This window comes from Podarcis cretensis (assembly GCF_951804945.1).
Source record: "Podarcis cretensis genome assembly, chromosome: 10".
In the NCBI taxonomy this organism is placed as follows: domain Eukaryota; kingdom Metazoa; phylum Chordata; class Lepidosauria; order Squamata; family Lacertidae; genus Podarcis; species Podarcis cretensis.
The window spans coordinates 18,854,135-18,866,638 of NC_137179.1; the positions used below are offsets into that span (position 1 = coordinate 18,854,135).

Sequence of the window (12,504 nt, forward strand, 5' to 3'; positions counted from 1 at the left end):
GCACGCATATTCTGCACGGACACAGTTTATCCTGCCAGCCCTATGAATGGATCCATTGTTATCGGGAGGTGGATTTGGCCATCCCCATTGCAAAAAAAGTTTCAATCATTTGGCCCAAGTTAAAATGAAGCTAGGCTTTAATTTTTGCTGCCCTCTAAATTCTACTTGCTGACCACATACTTGCTTTGTTTTTCAGGAAAACGCCCAGGACTGTGGAGGAGCGGCAGAGATTTCTGCCTCATTAGCCCTGCTCTTCCTTCCTTTGGGAACCACAGCTCTTCTCTTGCGGTGACAAGGCCCATCAAAGTCCTTATTTTGGACCAGAAAGGCAAATGCTCTATTTTGAGGACCATGCTACTTGGGCACTTAAGACAACTGCTGCATGCCAGAGCATGTGGACAATGCCACAGAGGCTCAGGAACTTCTTTGGCTGCATCCTCCAAGGAACTTGCTAGCTGTGTTGTGTTTGGAAGTGTGGCTTCCTTTCTTCAAGGAGCTTGCAACTGAGGGTGGGGCACCTGTGGCTATGGACCAACAGGCTCACCAAGCTGTGTGATCTCACAGCTTACCCTCCCTGCCTTAGCAGCATGGAAAAGTTTACACTGGTGGGGGAAAGGCCTGGAACAGTGGATAGCATTTGCCAAATGGATGGACTTAACCTATAACTTACCCTAGCTGCAAAATGGGAACAGTCAGTACTATCTGCTAAAGAGAAGCATCTCATAATCCCCTTTTAACTTAACAGACACCTGGGCAGTTCTGCAGGAGAGGCAGGAATATCACCTTCTTAAAGAACATAATGGTCATCAACAGAGATTCATTTCTATTGTCAAGGAAGCCAGGCTTTGGCAGGGATTCCTGTATCCGGCAAGGAGTTCCTGCAACTCTGCCTACTGCAGACATTTAAGCTCTTCTAAGGCTACACAGAGAGCTTTCGTCTAAAATAGCTGATTCAGACAATGATTAGATTTATCAGCTTAATGTGAAAATAGCTCCATGTGTTCTATTTCAAGAGGCATGATGCATTATGGGGAGTGGTTGCAAGTTGAGAATTTCATCTGAAAACTTGGATGGCTACTACCAGCCAGTGTAGACAGTACTGAGCTAAAAGGAATAATGTTTCCACCTATGTTTCTGTGTTATTAAGGCAAACTTAAACTCTAGCCTTAGAAATATTCCTTCTGTCCACACCTCTCAAGTTCCCTCAGCTTCACATCGCTGGACAAGGAGTTTAGCCATAACTCCCTTGCATAGGTTACAAAATTAAACATGGCTAAGTGTGCACATTAGCTTTGTTAGACGCAAATGTTTAAAAGCAGACACTTTTGGGAAGTCTACAGATGCACAGGAAATATGACTGTCACCTTCCAGTTCCTACTGTATGCTGCAATATTATTTTGCCAGACATGCTGACGGCTTCATGGATGCACCAGCTGTATAATACAATCTTTATCAGTTTTCAGAGAAGAAACCCCTCAGAGCTGTGCTAATACAACGTGAAATTTCTCTCAACTTTTGAAAGCCATTTTGCCTTATGAACGAAACTATGGGCAAAATTTTCACCACACCAAGTTTTTGTTTCTAGATCCCAGTAGTTTACCTGCCAGGCGTGGGCTGATGGTTGGATAGCCAAGACCTTAAGACCTCAGAAATGGAGAAAGCAAGCAAAGGAAGGAAGCCATATTACAGGACTGCTGGTATGTATTTCCTTGACATGACTAGCATTTCAATAAGGAAGTCCTACTCTCAAATCCCTAAGGGAGATTTGTGACAGTACATAAGTTGTTGAACTTTTGCTTTTGTTTTTGTAAAATGTGTTTGACATTTGGCCTCTTTTTAAAATATGACATTTTCATTATATTTTTGTTTCATGTCTTTCTTGGTTGTCATACACAATATGCCACAAAATCCAATCACAGGTCATACTGGAATTATGCTGAAAATGGACCCACACTTACATTCACACGTAAATGTGCTTAGATGTATTTACAATATTCCAGTATAGTGTAAGAGCTTCACATTGTCAAACTGACTTTAATATATGAGCACAGGGTGTGTTGAGAAAAAAGTGTAAAAAACCCCCCAAACATCGGGAAGGGTTATGGTTCTCTACTCTTGGTTCAAAAACATGGAAGAACAGCTTTCACCATTAAATGTAACACAAACCAATTTCTATATTTCCAGGCCACATTCCCATCCATACTTTTCTATATGTCTATCCAATTCTTATATGATCATGAATGAGACCAAAAAGACAACACCCATCAAGCCTCCACTGCATTTGCTCTTTTTATTAGAAGTTAAGAATACAACAAGTAATGAGATCCCATTGCCCGGAGACCCCAATCTTCAAAGTCCAAGATGTGCTTTGTCGCCTCCAACAGTAAGCAATTTTTTAAAAAAGAAAATACTGAACAAGGCCACTAGTTAATGGGAAAAGAAAGCTGTAACTCTGAACTATACTACACTGAAAACCTGCACACACAAAGGAAGCAAGCGAACCTCCGATTGCTGAGAGTAAGGCATTCAGGTGCCAACCTGGGAAGAAGTCTCAGCAAGCACCACGGAAAAGTGCACAGCTAAGCAGTTTTTCTTATTGGGACACAAAAAAATGTCCTAAACAGAGACCAAAGGGGTAGAATAAGTGGAGGGTGTGTTTTTGTACAGGTTGTGTGCTGTAGGACCAGGTTGTGAGAAACCCTTTCTGGGAGTGAGCATAGGATGATCTAGAAAAAATGCTTTTCAGATAGGTAGATCTGAGTCTGATATGTATTAGCACTTTCCCCATCAGGCAAGCCATCCTTCTTCCAGATGGCTACATTTACCACTGTTCCATTACAGGGGTTCAATTAATACTGTTCTGTTTTTTAGTATGGGATTGAACAATCAGAAGCGTTAGGGTGTCATTCTGGCCTATCTGCATTCAGCACATCAGGATCATACCCAGGATATACACATCTGAAGTTGCCTACAAGCACCTGTTAAGCACTTGTAGGTCTAAACACTAAGGTTCTGTTTTGAGGGCGGGAGAGAGAAAAGACAGAAATATCAACTTCCTTCTAATAATCAAAAAAGCAGTTTAACGTGTGACAAATTCTATCATCTCCCAACAGTTGTAGTTAATTATACTATGGGCCAAAGGAACTGCCCCCACTGTGAGTATTCAACAACACAAATTCTACACTGTGTCAAAACATTTCTCTCCATCTCTGACATGCCTCACCAGCCTAGCAGGAGAAAACAGCAACTACACTTCTTGCCCAACTGAGTATTCTGCTTAGTGATAATTTGCCCTTCTCAGAATGTACGCTACCCCACAAGCAGTTAAGCTATCTGGGGAAGTTTTTAAAGAGACAACAAGCTTCTCTTGGGTACCAAGCACTCTTTTGAGGAGAGGCAAAAATGTAATATCCAAGCAGATTCTGCAAGCTGTTCTTTTTAAAGAAAGAAAAAAGCCCAGTGCGCAGCGTTGTCTTATATACCAGAAGGAAGCAAGAAGGATTGGCAGTGTTACATTGCAGCCAAGTGGAGCTTGGTGGAATTTAATACCGGGCAACCTTAGTGCTACTGTAGTTCAGCAACACACAACATAATCTAGAATGAATTAACAGCTAGTCTAGGCTGCTTTTTCATATGTTTCTCCTCACTCCCTGCAGACCATCTTATCCTACTGTGTCTCAACTAGAAGGCAGATGCCTGACACTAACAATTGCACTTGGATAAAAAGGGATAGCAGGCCCAACTGAATGGTGAAACACTGACAAGAGACCCCACTGCCAAAGAGGTCGAGATACATACCATATTGTGCCTTAAGCCATCAAATCCCAACACAGCAAAAGGCTGGTGGAAAGAAAGACCACCTAAAGACTATCCACAAAATGGCAGAGATCTTAGAAGGCACTCCCTGCCAAGGGAGCAGAGCTCAGCTGCACAATGCCTTTGCCTTCTGAACGCACAGGGGCCCAAGCGTCAGCCCCATTTAAGGTTGTCCACACTTGCTTGCCCTGAACCCTTGTGTGCAGACTGAGCCTGCTGGGTCTAGCTGTCCAGTATATCCCCAAACATTAGGAAGAATCTGTAGAACCCAGATGCTGCAGGGGTTTCACCTGGCCCTCTTGCACTTAAAAGGGTTCGTGCAAACTTGAAACAGTGTGTGGTACTTGCATGTTGCAATCTATACAAAAAACCCTCCCCTCCCACACAATTTTAAAACATTTATATAAACTTTTCAATTAAACAGAATGTTAGAAATCTTATTTACATTTTTCCTCCCAAAAGAGCATCTAAAAATCAACTTACCTGAACAAGATACAAATCTTAATCAAGCTAGATTTTAAAAAAGAAAAAAAAGCTAAGCCATCTCCCTATGACAACCCCTCTTGTTTTTCTACAAATAAATATGGCATTGAACAGAAGCTGATTAAGAAAGGGCTTTCTGTAGCTTAGTCTGTAGACCCCAGAAATAAATTAGGGTTTAAGAACTTCCAGGTCTTCAGAATCAATTCACTCCAATGCTTGAGGTATGAATTTCTCTTCCAAGTTTTAGTTAGAATCCCTGCGAAGCTTCTACACCATCCTGGGTCAGGTGTAGACTGACTGCTCCAACGGTTCTGCTTTTTTGGTTACGATCTTGGACAAGCGGTCAGTTTTACTACATCTCGTCCTCTGAGCAGCCTCCGCCAACTGTGAAGCGGAACTCCTGAAGGTTTGAAACTCCATGGAAGTGTGCAAATGCACCAGCCACTACAAACACATGAAACAGCTGGTGGGAGTGGAACTATGGGAGAAAGAAAAACAGAACACCGTTTCACCTTAGGTAATGGAGACTCCCATTTTCCAGAACAGTCACCAAAGGAGGGCATCACAGGTGGTACTGGCTAGTAAGTAGAGATTGTGAAGTATCAACCAGCCAAAGAATAAGCCCTCTTGCTTCCTAGGAATCCATTGTTTGTTTCTCTGTGTGAACAGGCTATGCAAGCACCAAGAGGTGCCAATTTAAACCCACCCAGCCCCAGTCAACTTGGCATAACTGGCTAGAGGACAAGATACATGCTCACATACACACAAACAAAAGACAGAGCATTAACAGCGCTGTATCAGAATGGTTGTATTTTTGCAGCTGTGCACCATTCCCTCTCTTGGGAGCCAGATATGCCAAGGCAGATACAGTGCAAATATTTTTCATTCTTGTAATGCCTACCAAGAGAAGGTTGCAGAGTTTCACAGGGTTTTAAAGTTAGCAGTTGCACAGCAGGGCTCCATTTTAGCCCAGAACTGAGCAGTAAGAGGCATTTATAGAACTGTGTCTTTATAGAGCTCAGCCACAGACCACAGTGATCCATCACTGCAGATATGCAGTAGGGATGGCATTAATGCCTCTCACCCTCCCTATTATGTGCCTGCCATCTATTAGCCATACTTACCCAGATGTCACACTTGCCCGGGAAGAACCTCTCCGGGATGCGAGCAGCATACAGTGCAGCGCCAGTGATATACAGGCAGGCCATGAGAGCCAGCCAGCCTATCTGCCCCATTGTGGCAGCCTTGAGGAGCCCTTCCGTGATGACAAAGTGCAGGGTGGGGATGACCCCACTAAGGCCCAGAGCCAGAAACACTCCTAGGAGATAAGGGAAGTGGGACAGATTCAGCCTTGGACACAAGAGAAGCAGTGGCAGAGATGAGGGCAAACTGCCAAAGCTCAGGATCCCAAAGCAGAGCAGGAAGATTACTTGGGTGGTTGGTTTTTAGGGCCACAACCCATTTGGTCAACTAGAGAGGAGCCCCTGATCAATCTGGGAACACATTTTTAAAAAAACAATAATTTCTATGTACTTCTAATCATAGTGCTAAATGTCATTTTAGAAGAGGCATTCTCTCTTCTGTTGCAACCAGGAGGCATATTCTCTTTCAATACTATGCCTGCTGCAGCACATACATGTGTGTGTGTGTGTGCACACGCACACACACACAGATACACACACACACACCACTTAAATACTAGATAAAGAAAGTATGCTTTTTCATTCCAAAGTCATCATTTTATTCAAGTGACTTTTATTATGCAGATCATTTAAAATTGCAATCAACCAACTATAATTTCTTTAATTAGACAAAATTCTTTTTGTTGTAGAAATATGTTAATATACCTCTAGCTTTCTAAGTACACTAGAGACTGTAGCACAAGCCTTGAAATAAAGACTCCCTGCCAGTGGGCTGTGAGTGGCAGAAAGAAACTTTGGCCTTCGTGTACCACTGACTGACCAAAAAAGTGCAGCACTTACATCAGTCGTGGAAGAATAAATTTCAAAGGTGTTTTGTCTGCTCCAGCCCACAGATTGAACTGACAGTTCACGATAATTAAAACCTTCAATATTTGCAAAATAGTATTCCCAGTACAGTGGTACCTCAGGTTACAAACTTTGGGTTACAGACTCCGCTAACCCGGAAGTAGTACCTTGGGTTAAGAACTTTACCTCAGGATGAGAACAGCAGCAGCAGGAGGCCCCATTAGCTAAAGTGGTACCTCAGGTTAAGAATGGTTTCAGGTTAAGAACGGACCTTCGGAACGAATTAAGTTCGTAACCAGAGGTACCACTGTACTAAGTTTCAATTGCTATATATTTCATCTCCTGATCCTCTGTATAAATTTACAACTTCCTGGAAGGTACAGAAATATTCTAGAACAAATTCTTCAAACTTCCAGCAGGCAAATGAGACTTTCCCCCCTGAATTCATGACTACATTCACATTCTGTGTGCGTGCGCATGCACACATGCAAGAATTTCACCTTCCCTCGGAGGAGTCCTTCCCATGCACTGCTACAGGAGTTACTGTTCCAAGTGTGCCTCCCAAATGGAAGGAGACAAAGCCCAGAGCAGCAATTTTTGTAGAGATTCAGCAAGTAGCATCCTCTGCACTGGAGTATCAGAAAAACCTAATCATTTCCAAAAGCAGAGATGGACAGAACAAAGTCTCCATCCTCCTGTAAAGATGGAATGGAAAGGAAGGCAGGCAGGCAGGCCGGAGCGGTGGAATAAGCATCTTGGCTAGGAGTCCTTGTCTTACTGGCCTTTTTTCCACCTGGCCAGGGAAGGCAGGGCCCTGACTCCAGCTACAAAAACTGAGGTGACTGAACAGACTGTTGGGCTGGGGCATTGTTTAGCGTGTTTTGTTTGGAGGGGTGTGTGTTGCTGTTATTGATATAATTTTTTGCATCTTATTTTAGATCTTATGATCTATGTGGAAATGTTCAATTTGGATGTGTAATTTTTGAAATTTTATTTATGGTTGAAAATTACTTTTGCTATGTAATTATGTATTATTTTTTCATGTTGTAAGCTGCCTTAAGCATGGTTTAAACTATGGAAAGGTGGCATACAAATAAAATGCTGAATGTGTGTATGTCTGTAACAGCAAACAGCTTCCCTGCAGGCAGATGTTTTTTGTCCTTAGGAGATTCTTTTTCTTTCAGTTCCCTCATGACAAAATTTGGAAACTACTGCACTAGAAGATGCATTTAGGGTTTTGATTTTAAACAATATCTTATCCTAAATTATCCTCCTGTCTGACTTTCTAGCTTCCTCAGACTTAGCCAGAATTTAGAGCCATTATGAAAGATGGCATCCAGCTAAGCTGATGAGTCATTTTCACAAATTGTGTTCATTGGACAGACTTGGCATTTACAGCCAGAATCCTTAACTTATTGTCATCCAAACAAGATGTCACATAATGAGTACTACAAGTTCATCATACAAAAAAAAAAAGGGGGGGGGGAGAACAGTGCAAATTAAAACACACATGATGCAGGCACAAGGAATCTTGTGGCATCTAAATACCAACCAATTTATTATGTATCCATGAAGGGATGCCCATGTATAAGGTGCATGAAGTACTAACTATCCACAACTAGTGGATTCTCTGTACACATAAAGAATGAAGAGTGTAAACTTTTCAAGGCCTGTTTGGGGACTACATTTTGCTGTATGTACAGTCATACCTCATGTTACATTTGCTTCATGTTACGTTTTCTCAGGTTGCGTCCCACAGCAACCCGGAAGTACCGGAAAGGGTTACTTCCGGGTTTCACCGCTCACGCATGCGCAGTAGCGCTAAATCGCACTTCGTGCATGCGCACAAGTGCCAAATTGCGCTGCGCACAGATACAGCGCTTCAGGTTGCGGACTTTTCATGTTGCGAACGAGCCTCCGGAATGGAGGTACCACTGTATATCTGTCTGTACACAAATATACACAAATACTCCATAAGCATGGCTAATGGAAGGCGACACATCATGGACGGCGACTTTAACTCACAAAAACTTGTGTCGCTATAAATCTGAATATGGAACATATTTTGTTTTGTTGCAGACAGATATGGCTACCTCTCTAGAACCTGACATTATGCAAATATGACTGGCAGATTAGGAGTGTCAAACTTTTAATCTATGAGCGCGCGCACACTCCGTTCAAAGTTACATTTAAAAAAATAGCACCATGCATAAGTAAGTTCAGCACTTTGTTCCAATTTGGAATAAAATTTCAGACCAAATCCCTTCATGTGGAGGAAAGCATTTTAAAAGTGATCCTTTGAGTCTTACCTGCTCGTACTGCTCGATACTGGGGGGTTGCAAACCTGTCCCATTGGGAAACTATAATGGCTGTGATGCCCAGGACACAGATGACAATCAAGTAGATGAAGCAGGGCTGAGGGTTGCAATAGAAGGAGTAGTAGAGCCATGGGACAAAACTGCCCATAATGAGGAGGGCGATGCCAGAGTAGTCCAGTCTAAGGCAAGGGAAGAGAGGGGGAAAGTTGTTTCAGGAAGGTCACATGAAATAGCCTGCTCACTGATTGCACAGCCTCCACAGCACCCAACAAGCCTAGCCTAGTTGCATCATTGTCCAGCTTCTGGTGCAAGACTTCTGTGGCTAATAAGGTTCCTACTGTGACCACCCCTGAACAGCCACTTCAAAATATTAGCAAAGGCAGACAAACCTTAGGAGAAGAGCTCTGATCTAAATTCTTTAATCTTGGCCTGCTAACCACAATGTCAGGAATATGGGCAGCCTATCAATGGCTGAAGTAGAGCTCTTAGGCAAATTCCAGTTTCTCAGCCTGGACCCAACAGCTAAGCATTTATACACTGACAATTTTCATAGTGCTTCACATATATTTTCCGGCTCTGAAGTCACACTGAACCACTACAATACTTACTTGGAGAATAGTCTTGAGACACCTTCTGAATGGCAGTAAACTGTGTGGAAGAGCCATGAGAAGGAGAGGCAGAGAATGGCTCCCAAGAAGAACACTCCAACCACTACCTTCTCTTGTACAGGTGCTACAAAGGACATGTTTGGCCGGAACATGTAAAAGATGCCCAGACACAGAAAGAACACACAACCTAAACAAAGAAAAATAAATGTTACAAGACTTGCCGAAGTTTGTGCATGTGTAGCGGGAGAACCCCAAAAAAGCATCACAGCAAATTCAGTACACTTGAGAAATGTCATCTGTCACATATCTGTAGATCATTCGACTTAACATTTGCAAATCATTGAGTGAGGTACTACATATACTTTGAACAGCTTTGGGAAACCCCTGGCCACATTATGCACATCATGTTAAAATATGGTTTAGTGTGTTGTGCATGGAGTGGAACATGGTGGAATGGGTGGCCTGATATAAAGCTGGAAACAGATTCAATTTGCTGTTTGTCTGCATTATTTCTCCCAAGTATTATGAGGCAGGGTGGTGTAGCATACAGAAGTTGGGCTGGCACAAATATGACCAATCAATGAACCAAAGGGCTTTAGGTTTATTCCAACCTAAATGTTCTGCCAAGCAAAACAGTTGCTGACAATAATGTTTAAAGTATGCAAGCTTAGCTCTAGTTCCGTCCTCCCCATGAGCCAAACAGAATATGGTCACTGCAATGCCAGCTGAAGCTAATTTGAGGCCTGTTTCATCATTAGTCCCAAGAGCCAGGAAAGGTCCAGTAAGCACAGGCAATTAAGCTTATTTCAAGGGCAATGCTGCAGTGAGAAAGCCACACAGAAGTACAAAGCACACAATTTTTCTGCAGCATTGCAATTCAGATGTCCCAGGTTGAAGCCTTGAACCAAGGTCTTGACTCAGAGCAGCACACGCATACCAAAGTGTTTACATTTTCTTCCTAAAAGCTATTAGTGAACAGCAGTGTTGGAGCAGAAATCTGAATTATCTTTCTGGACAACAGGAAGAGGATTCATGTAGATCTGCCAAGTCAATCTGAGCATCCTCAAAACATTATCAGTGATGGGGTGAGGGGAGTACAACACAAACAGTAAAGGGGGAATTTGCACATCTGAGTAATTCAAACCAAGTTAGTTGGTGCTGAACAAAGAGAAGTTATTCTACCGAACAGGCATTTAGTAAGATTACTGAAGGGGAAAGTCACTGCAACCCAATGCAACCCTTTGTCCAGGATCCATCTATGCAAGTATAATTCACCCCAAACTCTTGCCCAACATATCCTGTAGAGCCCTGTCAGATGTGCTCCAGGCAATCTTGCTCTTGCTATTGGATCAGCAGTAAGTTCCAAAGTCTATTTCCTTTGCTTCTTAACTCAGTTATTAGTTATAAAAGATAAATTCATATGACATTTACATCCAAGTCAATACCTAGTAGGTGTGTCCAGATATTGCCGGTCTCTGTGTGTATTCTGAAAATGCTTTTGAAGCAAGCCCGGAAAGAGGGCATGGGTGGGCGGTGCCCATGCAACAGGTAATCGTTGTCCTTCAGCCAGTCGGGCAAGACGTCAAAGGGGATGACGCGCCATCTGCCCTCCCACACCTAAAGGGAGTAAGGAGGGGTTGTGTTAGTCCTCCTGTGGCAGCTTCCCAAGGAAATGCACATTAAATTTTAAATGGAAAAAGCAGTATAGAGAATAGTTCAGCCACTGCACTCTTCCACAAAATCCACAGCACCTTTACCACCACAAATAATTTTGAAATTAGTATGAAGTTTCAGGAAACTGAAAAAACTGCTCCCTGTAGTGTACCACATGAAGGCAAAGAAAAGCCAATCCAAAGCACCCCTCCATGAAAGTTTGGGAGCATGTTTGCCATTCTAAAATATGAATCACCCAAAGTCAAATATTCTGCGACTTCAGTGATAGGTGGAAAAAAGAAAGATGGTAACAATGGAGCTTCATTAACGTTGGGGTTCATATATTTGTAGAAATTTTGTTAATAAATCCTGCATTTCCAAGGTCATCCTTCCAATTATGAAAAGATAGCAGCAAAACAAGGTAAAAATAATATTCTCTGTTCTGATTCTGACGTTAGAGCCAGACACCAGCATAAACTATTTCCCTTTAAAATTAGCCAAGGAAAGTCAAGACCAGTAATATTTACACAGCTCACAATGAATTTGTCCAGGGTGGCATTTTCAATAGAACTGGCTTTTTTCACTTGGGACGGTGGACACAATGAGGCTGCTACACAAGGGAGACAAATGGTAATCTCCAAACAAAGATTTGCAAAGGCCTGAAAGAGAGTGTGTGGAAAAAGGTGACCTGGTAAATTAAAGTTCTCTGACCCAGAAACACTAGAAGCAGAGGGCATTATTCTGCTTGGACTTGCACAGATGTTTCAAAAAAGAGGCTCAACAGTTGTACCATCATGTTTAATCCTACATTTCAACGTGTAATCCCTATCGTGCTAAACTTTCTAATTCATCCAATTACTGGAAGCGCAAGATCCCAACATGCACAGTGGCAGCATCAGCCAAGACAACAGAACTCCTTGACGGCCACCCACTGTGACTTGGCTCTTTGTTGCCAGAAGTGCATGCACTGCTAGCCAAAGGACCCAACAGCTGTGTGAAGCACACCAGAGCATGATGGGCACTTGCTTTGCAGCCTCTTACCTTACATACAAACTCTTCCATCCTCTCCATGGCATGGTGAGCTTGGAGAGGCAGCATCCCCATAAATCCTTCATCCTCATGAGCTGCATCATCGCTGCCAACATGATCAGAACTCTGAAACATAAAAGAATTGTTGAATAACAAGCAAAAACAAGTTTTGCTTTCAGTGACTTAACACAGAATTCTATCAAATATGAAGCCAGATAAGCACACAAGTGTAGAATGTTCAAAAGAAACATGTTCTCTAGCTGCATACTCCAGAATTAGGTTCTCTAGCCAATGCTGTTGAGCAAAATGCAATGGAGTTGGTGGTCCCCAATTTGTGCCATGGAAGGGAAGAGACTATTAGGTATAGCTGCCACTTTGTGATGCAGTAGCAAAAAAGGCTCATGCTATTCTAGGCTGCATCGACAGAAATATAATGTCCCAATCAAGGGAAATAATAGTTCCACTCTATTTTGCCTTGGTTAGACCACACCTGGAGTACTGTGTCCAGTTCTCGACAGCACAGTTTAAGAAGGATATTGACAAGATGAAACGTGTGCAAAGGAGGGTAACCAAGATGACAAAGGATCTGGAAACCGAGCCTGATGAGGA

At 42.6% G+C, this 12,504-nt stretch overlaps 1 protein-coding gene and 1 long non-coding RNA gene across 3 annotated transcripts in view; one reads left to right on the top strand and one right to left on the bottom strand.

Moving 5' to 3' along the window:
- The first annotated feature begins 841 nt into the window (after positions 1–841).
- On the top strand, positions 842–3,170 carry LOC307225394. Its single transcript, XR_013842967.1, has 2 exons — positions 842–1,697; positions 2,185–3,170. It is a non-coding gene; the product is annotated as an uncharacterized lncRNA (long non-coding RNA).
- ADIPOR2 (adiponectin receptor 2) overlaps positions 2,277–12,504 on the bottom strand; it is a 35,174-nt gene continuing 24,946 nt past the window's right edge. For both annotated transcript variants that reach the window (XM_079992937.1, XM_079992936.1), the window contains exons 3-8: positions 11,908–12,021; positions 10,659–10,830; positions 9,214–9,400; positions 8,597–8,784; positions 5,424–5,617; positions 2,277–4,777 (exon numbers count right to left, since the gene is read on the bottom strand). In XM_079992937.1, the coding sequence (XP_079849063.1) occupies positions 4,652–4,777; positions 5,424–5,617; positions 8,597–8,784; positions 9,214–9,400; positions 10,659–10,830; positions 11,908–12,021 (981 nt within the window). In that variant the 3' untranslated portion in view covers positions 2,277–4,651. The remainder of the gene's footprint in view (positions 4,778–5,423; positions 5,618–8,596; positions 8,785–9,213; positions 9,401–10,658; positions 10,831–11,907; positions 12,022–12,504) is intronic.